The 13,664-nt window shown below is 36.8% G+C and overlaps 1 protein-coding gene across 12 annotated transcripts in view; it reads right to left on the bottom strand.

The window, feature by feature from the left end:
* Positions 1 to 13,664, bottom strand: part of ABI3BP (ABI family member 3 binding protein) — a 192,773-nt gene that overhangs the window by 59,025 nt on the left and 120,084 nt on the right. For 7 of the 12 annotated variants that reach the window (XM_074898200.1, XM_074898193.1, XM_074898209.1 and 4 more), the window contains 5 exons: positions 13,406 to 13,486; positions 8,454 to 8,522; positions 5,629 to 5,676; positions 5,066 to 5,140; positions 2,865 to 2,939 (listed from right to left, as the gene is read on the bottom strand). In XM_074898200.1, the coding sequence (XP_074754301.1) occupies positions 2,865 to 2,939; positions 5,066 to 5,140; positions 5,629 to 5,676; positions 8,454 to 8,522; positions 13,406 to 13,486 (348 nt within the window). The remainder of the gene's footprint in view (positions 1 to 2,864; positions 2,940 to 5,065; positions 5,141 to 5,628; positions 5,677 to 8,453; positions 8,523 to 13,405; positions 13,487 to 13,664) is intronic. The other 5 variants (XM_074898225.1, XM_074898218.1, XM_074898258.1 and 2 more) reach the window with 3 other exon arrangements.

Consider the following 13,664-nt stretch of genomic DNA (forward strand, 5'->3'; position numbering starts at 1 on the left):
TGGATGCAGCCCAGGCCACGGTTGGCTTTCCGGGCTGCGAGTGCACATTGCTGGCTCATAGTCAGTTTCCCATCCACCAACACCCCAAGTCCTTTTCTCTGGGGCTGCTCTCAGTCCACTCACTGTCCAGCCTGTATTTGTGCTTGGGATTGCCCCGACCCATGTGCAAGACCTTGCCCTTGGCCTTGTTGAACTCCATGAGGTTTGCACGGTCCCACCTCTCCAGCCTGTCCAGGTCCCTCTGGATGGCACATCCCTTCCCTCCAGCATGTTGACTACATCAGACAGCTTGGTGTTGTTGGCAAAGTTGATGAGGGTGCCTCGATCCCACTGTCCATGTCATCAACATGTTAAACATCACCAGTCTGAAGGAACAGCACTTGTCGCTGCTCTCCACTTGGACATTGAGCTGTTGACTACAACTCTCTGAGTGCGACCATCCAGCCAATTCTTTATCCATCGAGTGGTCCATCCATCAAATCCATGTCTCTCCAACTTAGAGACAAAGATGTTGTGCAGGACAGGGTCAAAAGCTTTGCACAAGTCCAGGTAGATGACAACAGTTGCTCTTTCCTTATCCGTCAACATTGTAACCCCATCACAGAAGGCCACCAAATCTGTCAGGCATGATTTGCCCTTTAGTGAAGCCATTTTGGCTGTCACCAATCACCTCCTTATTTTCCACGTGCCCTAGCACAGTTCCCAGGGGGATCTTGTCAGGTACAGATGCAAGACTGATTGGCCTGTACTTCCCTGGGTCTTCTTTTTTTCCCTTTTTAAAAATTGGGGTCATGTTTCCTCTTTTCCAGTCAGTGAGAATGTCACCAGACTACCACAGCTTCTCAAATATGATAGATAGTGGCTGAGCCACTTCATCCACCAGTTCCCTCAGGACCCAGAGATGCATCTCATCAGGTCCCATGGACTTGTGCACCTTTCAGCTCCTTAGATGGTCTCAAACCTGATCTCCTACAGTAGGCAGTTCTTCATTCTCTCAGTCCATGTCTTTGTCTTCTTGACTTGGGCAGTGTGGCTGGAGCCCTTGCTGGTAAAGACTGAGGCAAAAAAGGCATTGAGTATCTCAGCCTTTTCCATATCCTGGGTAACGAGGTCTCCTGTTTCCTTCTGGAGAGGGCCCACATTTTCCTTAGTCTTCCTTTTATCACTGACATACCTATAAAAGCTTTTTTTGTTGCTCTTGACATTCCTGGCCAGATATAATTCTATCAGGACTTTGCCCTTCCTAACCTGATCCCTGGATGCTCAGACAGTTTCTCTGTATTCTTCCCAGGCTATCTGTCCTTGCTTCCACCCTCTGTAGGCTTACTTTTTTGTGTTTGAGTTTGTCCAGGAGCTCCTTGTTCATCCATGCAGGCCTGGCGTTCTTACAGGACTTCTTCTTTGTTGGGATGCATCTCTCCTGAGCTTGGAGGGGGAAATCCTTGAATATTAACCAGCTTGCTTTCACTGCTCTTCCCTCTAGGACTCTATCCCATGCTACTCTGCCAGCAGATCCCTGATGAGGACAAAGTCTGCTCTCCTAAAATCAAGTAGCAAGCTTGCTGTGTGACCTCCTCGCTGCTCTAAGGATCTTGAACTCCATCATTTCATGGTCACTTCAGCCAAGGCTGCCCCTGAGCTTTACACTCTACCAGACCCTCCTTGTTGGTGAGAACAAGGTCCACCACAGCACCTCTCCTCGTTGGCTCCTTTATCACTTGGAGAAGAAAGTTATCATCAATGCACTCCATGAACCTCCTGGGTTGCTTATATGCTGCAGTGTTGCCCCTCCAACAGATACCAGGCTGGTTGAAGTCCCCCATGAGGACCAGGGCTTGTGAACATGAGGCTGCTCGAGTCTACAGAGGGCCTACTCCACTTGGTCTTCCTGGTCAGATGGCCTGTAGCAGACCCTCACTATAACTCCTGTCCCTGCCTTTCCTTTAATCCTGACCCGTAAGCCCTCAGTCAGATGCTCATCCATTCCCAGGCAGAGCTCTGTGCACCCCAGCTAGTCACTGACCAAAGGGATATTCCACCTCATACGTCATACTTAGCAACAAAACTGAGGGGTAGTCTTTCCAAAGGACCTATTGATCCTATACTGGCACCAGTCTGTAGTGGGATGTGGAGAGTGGTTGCCTCTGTATCATTTGTTTTTTTCCCCCCTGTTCTTTTCCTTCACTTGTTGAACTGTCTTTATCTTGAACTATGGGGGGTTTGCCTCCGTTTTGCTCTTCTGATTCCACTACTGGGTGGAATCAGCAAGTGGTTAGGGGGTATTTAGTTGCTGGCTGGAGTCAACCCACCACAGTGCCTCATACAATTGCTGGTGTGAGTTGTATACCTTTCTTCCTCCATCCTTAATTAGCCCAGGGTTGTATATTGCTCTATACCAAGCTGTGTAAACATTATAGAAAGTGTAACACATTCTTAAATCTCTGAACAACATAAGGGCTGTGCAAAAGTGAAAAGTATAAATGAATTATTGTGCTTGGAAAAGAAGATACAATTTGAGAAATACAGAAAAACACTCTTCCTCTTTGCAATCACGTCCCTCCTTTTCATGTCTACTTTCCCCAAACCCAAGCAAATGCACACAGAAAAGACCTATTTTCACAGTCAACTGCACAAAAATGCCTACTGTTGCAGTTACTTAAAATGTAAAAAAGATCTGAAGATTTAAACTTAACCAGGCTACTTATTATTCCCACATGCCATGACATGTAATACTGGATTTTATACCTCAAGAAAGGCTCCAACATATACGCACAAGGGGTACATATAAATCTGAAGCACTACTGATCACAGTAGAATTCATAAGACATATGTATCAGTATGATAAGATAAATAAATGTACTTACCAGGTTTGGTTTGTGGCACCTCTGAGCTTGGTGATGCTCTAGGTTTGGAGGGAACACGTGGTGTTTCTTTTGGAACTGGGGAAAAAAAAAAAAAAAAAAAAGCGCAACTATTAAAATCTTTCAAGAACTGAGACTGAAAGAAGACACAATATTAAAAAAGAACACATGCTTTTGGGACCCTCTGGAAACACAAAGAGCTTGTATGAGTAATGGAGAAGTATGAATGTCTGGTTCACAAAGAAACAATGCTGATGGAGAACGTCTGTAACAGGATAACATGAAGCAAGGCCAGTAGAGATGGACATGTATAAAAGATGAAGCGGCACACGACAGAAACTGAGTATAGAGACACGTAGTCAAAGGTGGATTGTGGTGCTTCCATCCACTTTACTGAACACATTTGTGTGAGAAAAACCAAACAAGATGATTATGAATTGTTAGTGTAAAATCACAAAAAAGCTTACAGAAGGTCTGAATTTATTAGTAGAAATTTACGGCAGTGGAGTACAGTGAAGATGTACTTGTGACACTAGGTGTACTGAGAAAAAAGCAAAATGTGATGGTGTAGGTAAAACTGTTGGGTTTAGTTAATCAGTTCTATGTGTTATAGACTCCAGGACTGTATCAGAAACAAAACATAAAAGCTATTAAGAAAACTGAAGAGAATAATCCCACTTACAATTAGTACGACTTGTCTAGTAACTGCATTTTGAATTATATACTATGTATATTGCCTCATATAAAAACTGTTATATTGAATTAAGTCTCTGAGAAAGCAGTGTATGCAGAAACATATTGTGAGCTTAGTTCTCGTATGGGCTTCAAGGAGATATCCAAATATGTATCACTCCCTTATACAGAAAATGGCTTTTTAGGGACACAGATTTCTAGCCCTTGTGGCGTATTTCAAATGCAGTTTATATATACAATTGGAATCAGAGACCACCTGATTGTTTTCTGGTTGCTATATTATTAAAGAGCATTACAGTGTATTGCACTGCAAAATCATATACTTCAGCTCTAAACTAGTATAGTTCTAAAATAAAACTGGGTGTTTCAGGGGCATAAGGATGCGAAATTGATGCTATTTTCTCACATGTCCCACATTAGAAACAGAGGCTGAATAGAAATGGTATCCTCTCTGTGTCAATCCTTCTGTATGGGTGACCATAAAAAAAAATTCTTTGGAACTTTTAAGAAAAATCACAAGATAAGTGTATGATGCTGTTAAAAAAGATCTGTATATTATAGATTCTTTTTTTAAACACAGAACAGTACAAACCTGTAACATTTGTATGGCAAAGTAATTTTCTGAGAGGAGCAGACTACCATAATAATAAAAAATGGCCACAGAGGTAAAAGCTCAGTTTATGAGAAGCTGCATTTTAAGTTGTAGTTTGGAAACAATGTTTTACAATCAGCTGACATGGTTAAACAATTATGAGACAACAAGGATTTTATCTGTTTTCTACATGAGAAAATATCTAACACCAGATTTCAAACATATTACTCCATGTCTACAATTTAAAGATCTTCAATAAAGTGATTATTTATGGAGTTTTTCACATTTACCAAAAGATAACATATGTTGATACTTGATACCCTTGTAATTTTCTGTTGATATGGTACCAACTGCATAGCAGAGGACAAAGAGTAATTTTTTCTCTGCCTACCATGGAATTCAACTGCACTCAGGTTTAATAACATAGTATAAAAATCCAGTATTCTGGAATATTGAATAAATGATCATTAATGCTAATAAATATTAATATTTGTAAAGAAACAGTAACTTCGCGCTGGGTTATAGGCTTATGTTAATGCATAAAACAATAACATCAGGAAAATAAGTAATTGTAACTTAAAGAGGAAAAAACATATTTATTCTACCAATACAAAGCACTGTGGGAAAGTATTGTACCACCTAAGTAGCCATCATATCATACTTTAATTGCTAGGTATTTCCTTTAGTTACCACTGTAATCTGAGTTTAACAGCAATATTCTCATCCTGCTGACATGAACTAGCAGAGATTTATTCTTTTGCATGATGAAAAATACCCAGTGAATGTTACTGCTCCTGAAAACTGCAAATAAATCATTGAACACACAGCAGCGCAGAACCCCATTATGTTTTAACTGGCTCAGATATACATTTCAATCCAATATAAACTGTGTTAGAAATAATCACACAAAGCAGTTTACCATCTTTGGCTTGTGGAATATGAGGTTTAGGTGAAGTTTTAGGTTTAGAAGGAATACGTCGAGTCTCCTTTGGAGCTGGAAGAGAAAATGTGGGTAGTAAGTTGGTTAAACTGCACAGCAATTAGTATCGGATATAAAGTTGAACACACAAAAAGAAATCTCACACCTGCAATAGAGAAAAAAAAAAAGTATCTTTATAGGAAGTAGGAAAGAAACTTAGGTAATACTCTGCAGGTATTTACAACACCCTAAGAGAACGGAATTTTAGTCACTTTTGAAGCTCTGGTTTTATTTTTTTAAATAAAAAGCTGGGACAAGCACAAACAAGCATAATTCTGAGAAGTGTGATTCAGAGCTGCCAGCATCATTTTCTTAAAAAAAGAAGACATTCCAACTGTGAAGAGAGCAATGCTTCCCACTGTCATGAATGTCAAGCAAGAGAATTACCTAGAAGAAAAATTAAGTTTAATGAAACAGTCCTAAGGCATAAGGTAATTAATTTCAGCGATGCTTTCTGTGATGAAAAAAGCAAACACGACAGCTTGTCAGGGAAATATCATTACCTATTGTTGACCTTGGTGGTTCAATTCTACGTGTAATAGGTTCCAAGACTGCAACAGAAACAGCGTGACAAGGTAAGTATGGAACAAACTCCAAAAAACTTAAAATTGCTCCCCTGGTAAGTTTAAATGCAGGTGCTAATACTACACCACAGTAATGCAAGTCTTCAAATTAACTTCTACTTTTTAAAACCATGGACAATTAAACTTTCTAATAATACAAGTTCAATAAGAAAAATATAATTGCACAAACTTGATGGCAATGGAAGCAAAAAAATGCTAATGCAAATCAGCAAATCCTAGCACAAGCAAGGGAAGAGACCACATAGGTTAACTCAGCAAGTAATTCTTGATATACGAAAATGTCAGGTATCCCTAAACTGAAGAGTGCTATTACTTGAAAGTGGCATGCTGACCACAACACATTTGAATTTTTCCTCTAAGGTGAGCAGTCAAGCAGAGGACTAAAAGGCTTCTATTGGTACAAGTATACAATTATCTGAAAAAACTTATTTTGATAAAGCCTCTTAGTTTTTTCTCCTTATATCCTCTGGCAATTTGGATCACAAACAAATACATCATGCCCTTTTCCTCCACACAAACTATGCCAAATTGGGGAAAAAAAGGGGAAAAAAATAAACACAATCCTAAATTATGAAATGGAAAAATCAATTAAAATTTCCTGGCAGTACAGAAAATGAATTAAAATAATATTAATTGATAAAGTCTCCCCTCTCAAGACAGTAACAACTAAAGTAACATATAACATACAAACATGCGCACCTAAAGATAGAACCTTTTCTATAACCTATACTCATCTCCCAAACTCCTTATACATCTTTTAAAAATGGGATTTACAATAAGTAAAATTATTAAACTTTGTTTGCAATTGATGTTTTTGATATTACAGTATTTCTTATGCTTCTATTAACATTCACAGTATAATATAGCCTAGTATTAATACTGCTGCAAATGCCAAAAAAAGTGCCAGAACAACCAGCACTAACTTATTTTTGTTGACAATGGCCAGATACTGTACAGAAAACTTAACTAGTTACTAATCTTTCTAATGTGCTCACTACATATTGCTGGTTTGCAATGACTATGCCATTATCCAAGCTCATTAATTACCTTCAAAATTCAAATTTACAATCTTTTTCTATAAAATACTCATTACTATTTTCAGCTTGCCTTCAAAAAATAAAAAAACCACTTCAGATATTCAGAATAAAATGAAAATGTTAGGTCTGCAAGTTGTTTTCTGAAGCAAATTGGTTTCTTTTTTTGTATAAATAGTATCCCAGAATAATGAGCAAGCTCCCTCTGCCCTCCAGGAAATAAAAGTTTTTCACCTTTTTACTTTCTACATGAATAGCAAGCCTCAAAGTACACAATTTCAAAAGAAGCGCCCTATCAGATTTAGCTTGAGGTGTTTTGGTCTTAGCTGATATTTTGGGCTTCAAATGTGTGGAGGACTGTGATTTTGGATACTGGAAAAAACTAGGTTGTAAAACCAGTATTAAAGCTGAAAGTAAATGGTGTCCCATAGAATAATTACATTCACATTCAATGTTGAAGAAATGAAGTCCAGGAAAAGACCTTCGATCATATCAATGAATAAACACAAAACAAAACAAAACAAAACAAAATAAAACAAAACAAAACAAAATAAAATAAAATACAAACAACCCAAAACAACCAACATTGCTATGGATTTAATGCATTAAATATATTTGGATATAGGCAAAACAAGCAGACAGAGCCTTTGGAGAAAGGCATAATCAAAGAGTTTGATGTTTGTCTGCAGCAAAATTAGCTACTAAGTGCTTAGCCAAAAGTCACAGAAAAGGGAGCTAAGAAACAATGCTCAGAAAACACTGTTATCCAGTATTCACCTTGGCAAATCAAGATCATTACAAGAGTTTTAAGAGTACTTTATGAAGTATAATTTATTGCAGTTGGAAACAGTGAATCTGAGTGATTTGTTGCTAATTAAATGCAATTAATTTGTTTTTGTTAATCAATTCATTTAAGCACAGACTTAAAGCCATCCTTGTCCAGTAAAATATGTATGTAGTTGGCTTCATCCAGGTTTTAAAGAACAAAGCTATACATCTGGAAACATCTTGCAAGTGCTTCTCAGAATACAATCTGCACAGTAAATGCAAACAGTGATTCAAATCTTCCTTTGAATTAGATATAACATTTCAAGGCTCACTGCAAAGGATACCTTTGTTCTTAGTCTACATTAAAAACAAACATATTACTAAATCTTTATTCCCATACCAAAAAAAGGTAACTATCATGTGTTACTTTATGTAAACGATCTTCCCCACTAAAACTAGAATTATTTTTTCTTTTTTTTTTTTTTCTTAAATTGAACACAAGTTTCCATGGATTAATTGAAAAGATGCAGTATTTTCCATAAATTTGAGGAATGGTCAAGCAATGCTTGGTTATGTGCAACAAAGAACTCCCCCTTCTGCAGAAACTGTTTAGCAGTTTGTAGTTCTAAATGTGATTGTTTTTAGGTTAAGTATATTATCTCTATATTTCATAAAATCTTTATTACAATAATTCTTATTCTTTCTTCTTCTAATGTAATTGAGGCTTCTAATCAGATACCTTTGAAGTGATACCCTGTCTTTTAGAATACATTATCTATGCTAGAAACATGGAGAAATAATAAAACATCAAGACTCTATTTCCATTTGTTGGGTTTGGACCACATATGAATAAGCAAGAAGCTTACAGGAAACTGTTTTGAACTGCACATATTATCAGAGCAATGAAAAGAAGAATGACTAAAGATGACTCATAATCATTACCCTCTGCAGTCTTTGGACGTTCATATGTGTAGGGGCTCCTAGTAGTGACTGACACCAGAATGGCTGCTGCTGGAATAAAGAGAATTTTCTTGAGAGAAATATAGGTGCATCTGTATCTATTTTCCAACTCCTGCTATGGCTCAGCTGCTCTTGTTTCCCAATTAAAATCCGCCTCCTCCCCACTATTCAAATGGAAACACTGAGTAAGTAATAAATCTACTGAATGTTCTTAAGCAACAGTAACTACCCTCTGGGTCTTTTGCTGCTTTTTGAAAAGAAAGGGTGCATTTATGCTACAGGAACACCACTGGCAGAGGAGCTCTTGAGGCTTCATCATCCTGTTTTTCTGATTTTTTTTTTCCTCTCTTTATGGCTGTAGACCACTGAAAAGAAACAGTTCCAGGGAAATCTTTTTTCTTTGGTAAACTTTTCCATTAATTTTCCCAAGTTTCTTCCACAGTGATGCAAAGGTTAGATGTAAAAAATTTCAGGTGTAAATAACTGCAAAGTCACAGAAAATAAGGCTGAAGACCCCAGCAGGTCTACAGCACAGTAGATAATCAAGTTAAAAACCTTCCCACCTCTATCTAGAGTAATTAATTAGGTTTGAAAGGAAAGAACTTCCAAAGAGTCTGAAAATTATAAAGAACTTTGAAGACAGAGTTGGTACTACTGTTTAATATTAGCACGACTTTACAATTGGAGTCCATTTTCATTCCTAAATATATCTAAAATAATTAAATAACCATTGTGCTTATCCAAAACTTAAAACTTCACATTTACTCTGCTTTGACTCTTCTCAGTCTATTTTTTATTACCTACACCTCCTCATGCTTTCTCTCCTTTTAACATGATACAGATTTTAATTAGGAAAGACAAAAGGATTGATGAATATTGTACAATGTGTTTCAAACTTTATTTTCAGACTTACCGACAAATTGTCATGTCAAAGTTCACAAACATTTTAAGAATCACAGTTACACTAATTTTGAGGAAATTACCTTAAAACTTTTAAATACAATAAAATCTGAGACCTAAAACTTCCAAAACTCTGTCAGTTTAGATATAAATTTATTTTATTGCTTTACTAATTTATTCAGTCTGAATAAAGGAACTAACATATTCAGAATTTTAAATCTTGTCTCATTTATTTACTGGCATTTTTTATAGTTAATGATTGATGTATTTGATATTACTGCAAGTAATTTAAGAAAGCAAAATACTCCAGAATGTCTTAAGGACAAATAATTTGAGCAGTTAAGTAAACTGGTTGCCCAGATAAGTTGTGGAGTCTCAATTCCTGGAGATATTAAAAAAACTTGTCTGGACATGGTCCTGGGCAACCTGCTCTAGCTAGCCCTGACTGAGCAGGTGGTTGGACCAGGTGAAATCCAGAGGTCTCCTGCAACCTCAACCATTCTGTGATCCTGTGAAAGGACACAGCAATTGCCCAGCATTGTCACAGGCTATTCTGGATGCAAAAAGACTTTAGTTTTGGAAGAAAAAGCTCTACTGGGAACTGAAAAGTTGAAAGAAAATTCTGACAGAAGTTATGAAGTTTCCTTATGTTCTCTGGGAATGGGTTCTCTAAACTAACGTTCACTAGGTAGGTAAATCTCTCCTCAGGACAATGCTCTTTAAAGCCATGTCACTGAAAATGATAATGCATCAAGTGGCTCATGTGAAGTGACAGCACCATTCTTTTTAAAAAAAAAAAAAAAAAAATCCAACCCAGCCAGTGCAATCACAGTTTTTGCTCCCAACCACAGGGCTCTGGTACTAGCTGGGGTCAAAAGGTGAAGAATGAGAATATACAGAAGCAACTATGGAAAAATCATCCACTAGTAGGATCCCTTTGTTTGCCGAGTTCTTCTCTGAATTGTCACAAGTGGAAGTACTGCTCTGTCATGACAAAGATCAGCAGGGAATTATTACCTATTTAACAACTGGAGGCTACTTTTCTACACCTTGCAGCACTGAGTACTGCATAACATATCCACACCTAAGCACCACACTTTGTCCTACATCAAAGCAAAGAAATCTAGTAAGAAGCATACTAACCTACAAGTTAGGTACTTCGCACAATCTTCCAGAATTAACCTATGGCCATATATTCATTGCACCATGTTTTTCTGATGAATCATGCAGATCTGTTTAAACGTTTTAATTTCTTTGTTTTTTCAAACATGAAATTCAACAATGCCATCCTTCTCCCAATCCTAAAGAGATTCTGAAAGTCTCTGGTAAAGATTTCTTCTGATCCCATTTAAAAAAAGTTAATTAATAGATACATAACTCCTATTTCATGTAAACTTTTCTAGATAAACAGAAAAGCTTGTTCTGGAACATGGATTTCTCAGGGTGATGATGAGAGAAGAATAAGATTGGGAGGAAATAAAATGCCTTTCACTTCCTCTGACCTTTCTCAAAGCAGAGCATCTGAATAAAACTCCCAGACAATATAAGAGAACTTTGACATAAAAGTTACACTTATTATTGAAGAGTTTATCAGATTATTGGGTTGTAAGCACTGAGCAGCCAGGTAACCTGAGACTTTAAAGGACAGAAAATTGTCAGAAATAAATGCATCAAGTTATCAAGCAGTTTTCATAGGCTGAGAAGGCATGGTTCTCTGCTATGACTACACTTCAGAAGATGCAGGTTTGGAAGCCCTTCCAGGACCCTCACAGTCCTGGGTAAGGAAGAGAAGACTGTAAAAGGAACAACAACATGTATGCACCATTCTATCTAATATTACTCTATCTTAACTTCAGTACTGTATTAAGACTATGGAAATTTATAAATAGTAGGCAATTGAGATCCTGCTCTACACAGATAAGTTCTGCTTTTTTGTTGTTAAAACAGTTATGCAGTTCTCGCAAAATTCTCATATCACACAAGTAGAAATGCATGGACACATATAAAGAACTAGCATCTTGTACTAAAGGCACAAGAGAGTGCAAATTTATAATGCATCTACAGGGACTTAACAAGGGTTCATTATAAAGAGCTGTCCTTGCACATTTCTGGAAAGAAAATGTTGCAGTGCAGTTGGAAGCATGGTAGAAAATACATTATAATTTCCTTTACTGAAAAATGGAGAACTTGGAGAAATGTTTAGATAGAGAGATTGACACTAACAATAACACAAGCGAGCACAATGGTTGGGCATGACCACACTGGCAACAAGAACTATTTTTTCACACAAGCAACAGATTTAATTACTCAAATACCAAAAAAAACCCCAAAGCTGCAAACTTTCACTAGAATGTACAGTTGGTTTGTTGGAAAAACTGAGCATTGTTTCTATGTTGTTGGTTTTTGGTTTTTTTAATATTTTTTTTTTACTCCACTGCAAAAAGACAAATACTTTACCAAAACCAGTACAAAAGTCTTATTGAGAATGAGAGCCAAAATTAACTTTCAGGAATTCTGCTTGACCCAATGTAGGTCATTAGTAAGTCAGTGATCAAGTGTGAATTCGGCACATATTTTTCATTATTTTGATCCACTGTTAAGGAAAGGTGACAACCAGTGTTACAACACAAGTTTTTAATTTAAGCTAGAATACAGAGGAGATCCTGCTCTTTGACCCTTTTGCCACCTATCCAAAAAACCAGGTTATCCCCATGCACTGAATATTTTATACCTCAAATAATAATTTCTAAACAAGAATATAATAATTTGTCCCCTCAGAAAAAATGCCAAATTCACAAATAACTACTCACAGGAAGATCATTACAAACTTAATTATGATTAAAAAGTGTTTCATAGTATTCCATCTGATTAATCAGTGAAATCACTAACAGGAAGAGAACAAGCAAGAGGCACGTGTACAAATACAGAATCGTGCCACCTTCTTTGTAGTTATATAGAAACTTGTTCTATAGGCATTTATTGCGGAAACATCAATATACAGTGTTGATCTTGGCAGTCCAAGGGTGTAAAAAAATTTTATGCAACAGTTTCCAAATGAGCTGGTCTTTTTCTTCTGTCATTTCAAAAGACCATGCAGGATTCAGATATAGACATCTAGAGCAAAGACAAATGTAATTATTCTAGTAATACAACACTGGATTTCCTACACTAAAAATGTTGTAGGAGCTGTAATCACCATGAAAAACTAATTACGCACACTATTTTGAGACAGTTCCAAGTCATAAATACCATTTAGTTAACAAGCTACACAAGGGATTACTTGGTCTGAAGAGAGTAATTCTTTTTATGAGTGAAAGAATAATTCACAGAGAATCTGGAAAGAATTTAATAATATTGCCTGATCTCTTCCAGAATTAATTAATAAATTCTTACAGTGTACAATTATGCAATTTTAAGCTTTCTAAGTTCATTATAAACCATGGAACACTGGTAATATTTTTGTAACTGTATTCACTTATTCTTCAGCTCCAGAAAATACCAGGTGTCTTTCATCCTCTGACACACATCACAGACCAAATTCAACCCTGATGTGAAGGTGCAATTTCATTTGTCATCATAAAATATGCCTGTCCTAAATTCCAGAGTAGAATTTCACTCTTATTTCCACACTTTCAGTAAGTCTACATATGCACTAAGGATCACTGAATCAGTAGGAATGCTATGGCTCTAGGTAAGGTGCTGTAACCATCAGCAAAACAGGAGAATTTGCATTTTGTGGACCCTATGCAGAACTAAGTTGGAAAACTTATTTTGAGATGAAAAGCAGGAAGACAATTTGTTTCAAGGACAGGCCATGCAACTTGGTGGTTTGGGATGTAAAAGTTAGAAGTTTTCTTGCCTTCTTCAAAGTTTTTTGGTTCAGTACAAAAATAATATTTCTCAAAGACTACAGCTCCCCTCAGTCCCCATCTTTCTGATGATTAAGTGCTGAGCTTCACACAGAATAAATTTAAATTAAAGTATACTACTTAAGTGAGACATTATAACAAATGTTTGCTATGAAAGTTAGTTACCAGGTTTAGTTCGTGGCTTTTTGGGTCTGGTAGATGGTCTAGGTTTAGATGCAGAAGGTGTGAGTTTTGCTTCTTTAGGAGCTGAAAGAAATATACTGGATTATAAGATTATCTTTGCACTGTATCCCATAAAAATCACATTCTTCAAGCCTGAAATGAAGAAATGAATGGCTACTGAGGACAAAAGCAGATGGTGAAATCAGATTTGCTGAAAATGCTTCTCAAAAATCTTCCTAAGACTTCACTACCCCAGTTTGTT

Source organism: Athene noctua, chromosome 1, assembly GCF_965140245.1.
Source record: "Athene noctua chromosome 1, bAthNoc1.hap1.1, whole genome shotgun sequence".
NCBI classification, from domain to species: domain Eukaryota; kingdom Metazoa; phylum Chordata; class Aves; order Strigiformes; family Strigidae; genus Athene; species Athene noctua.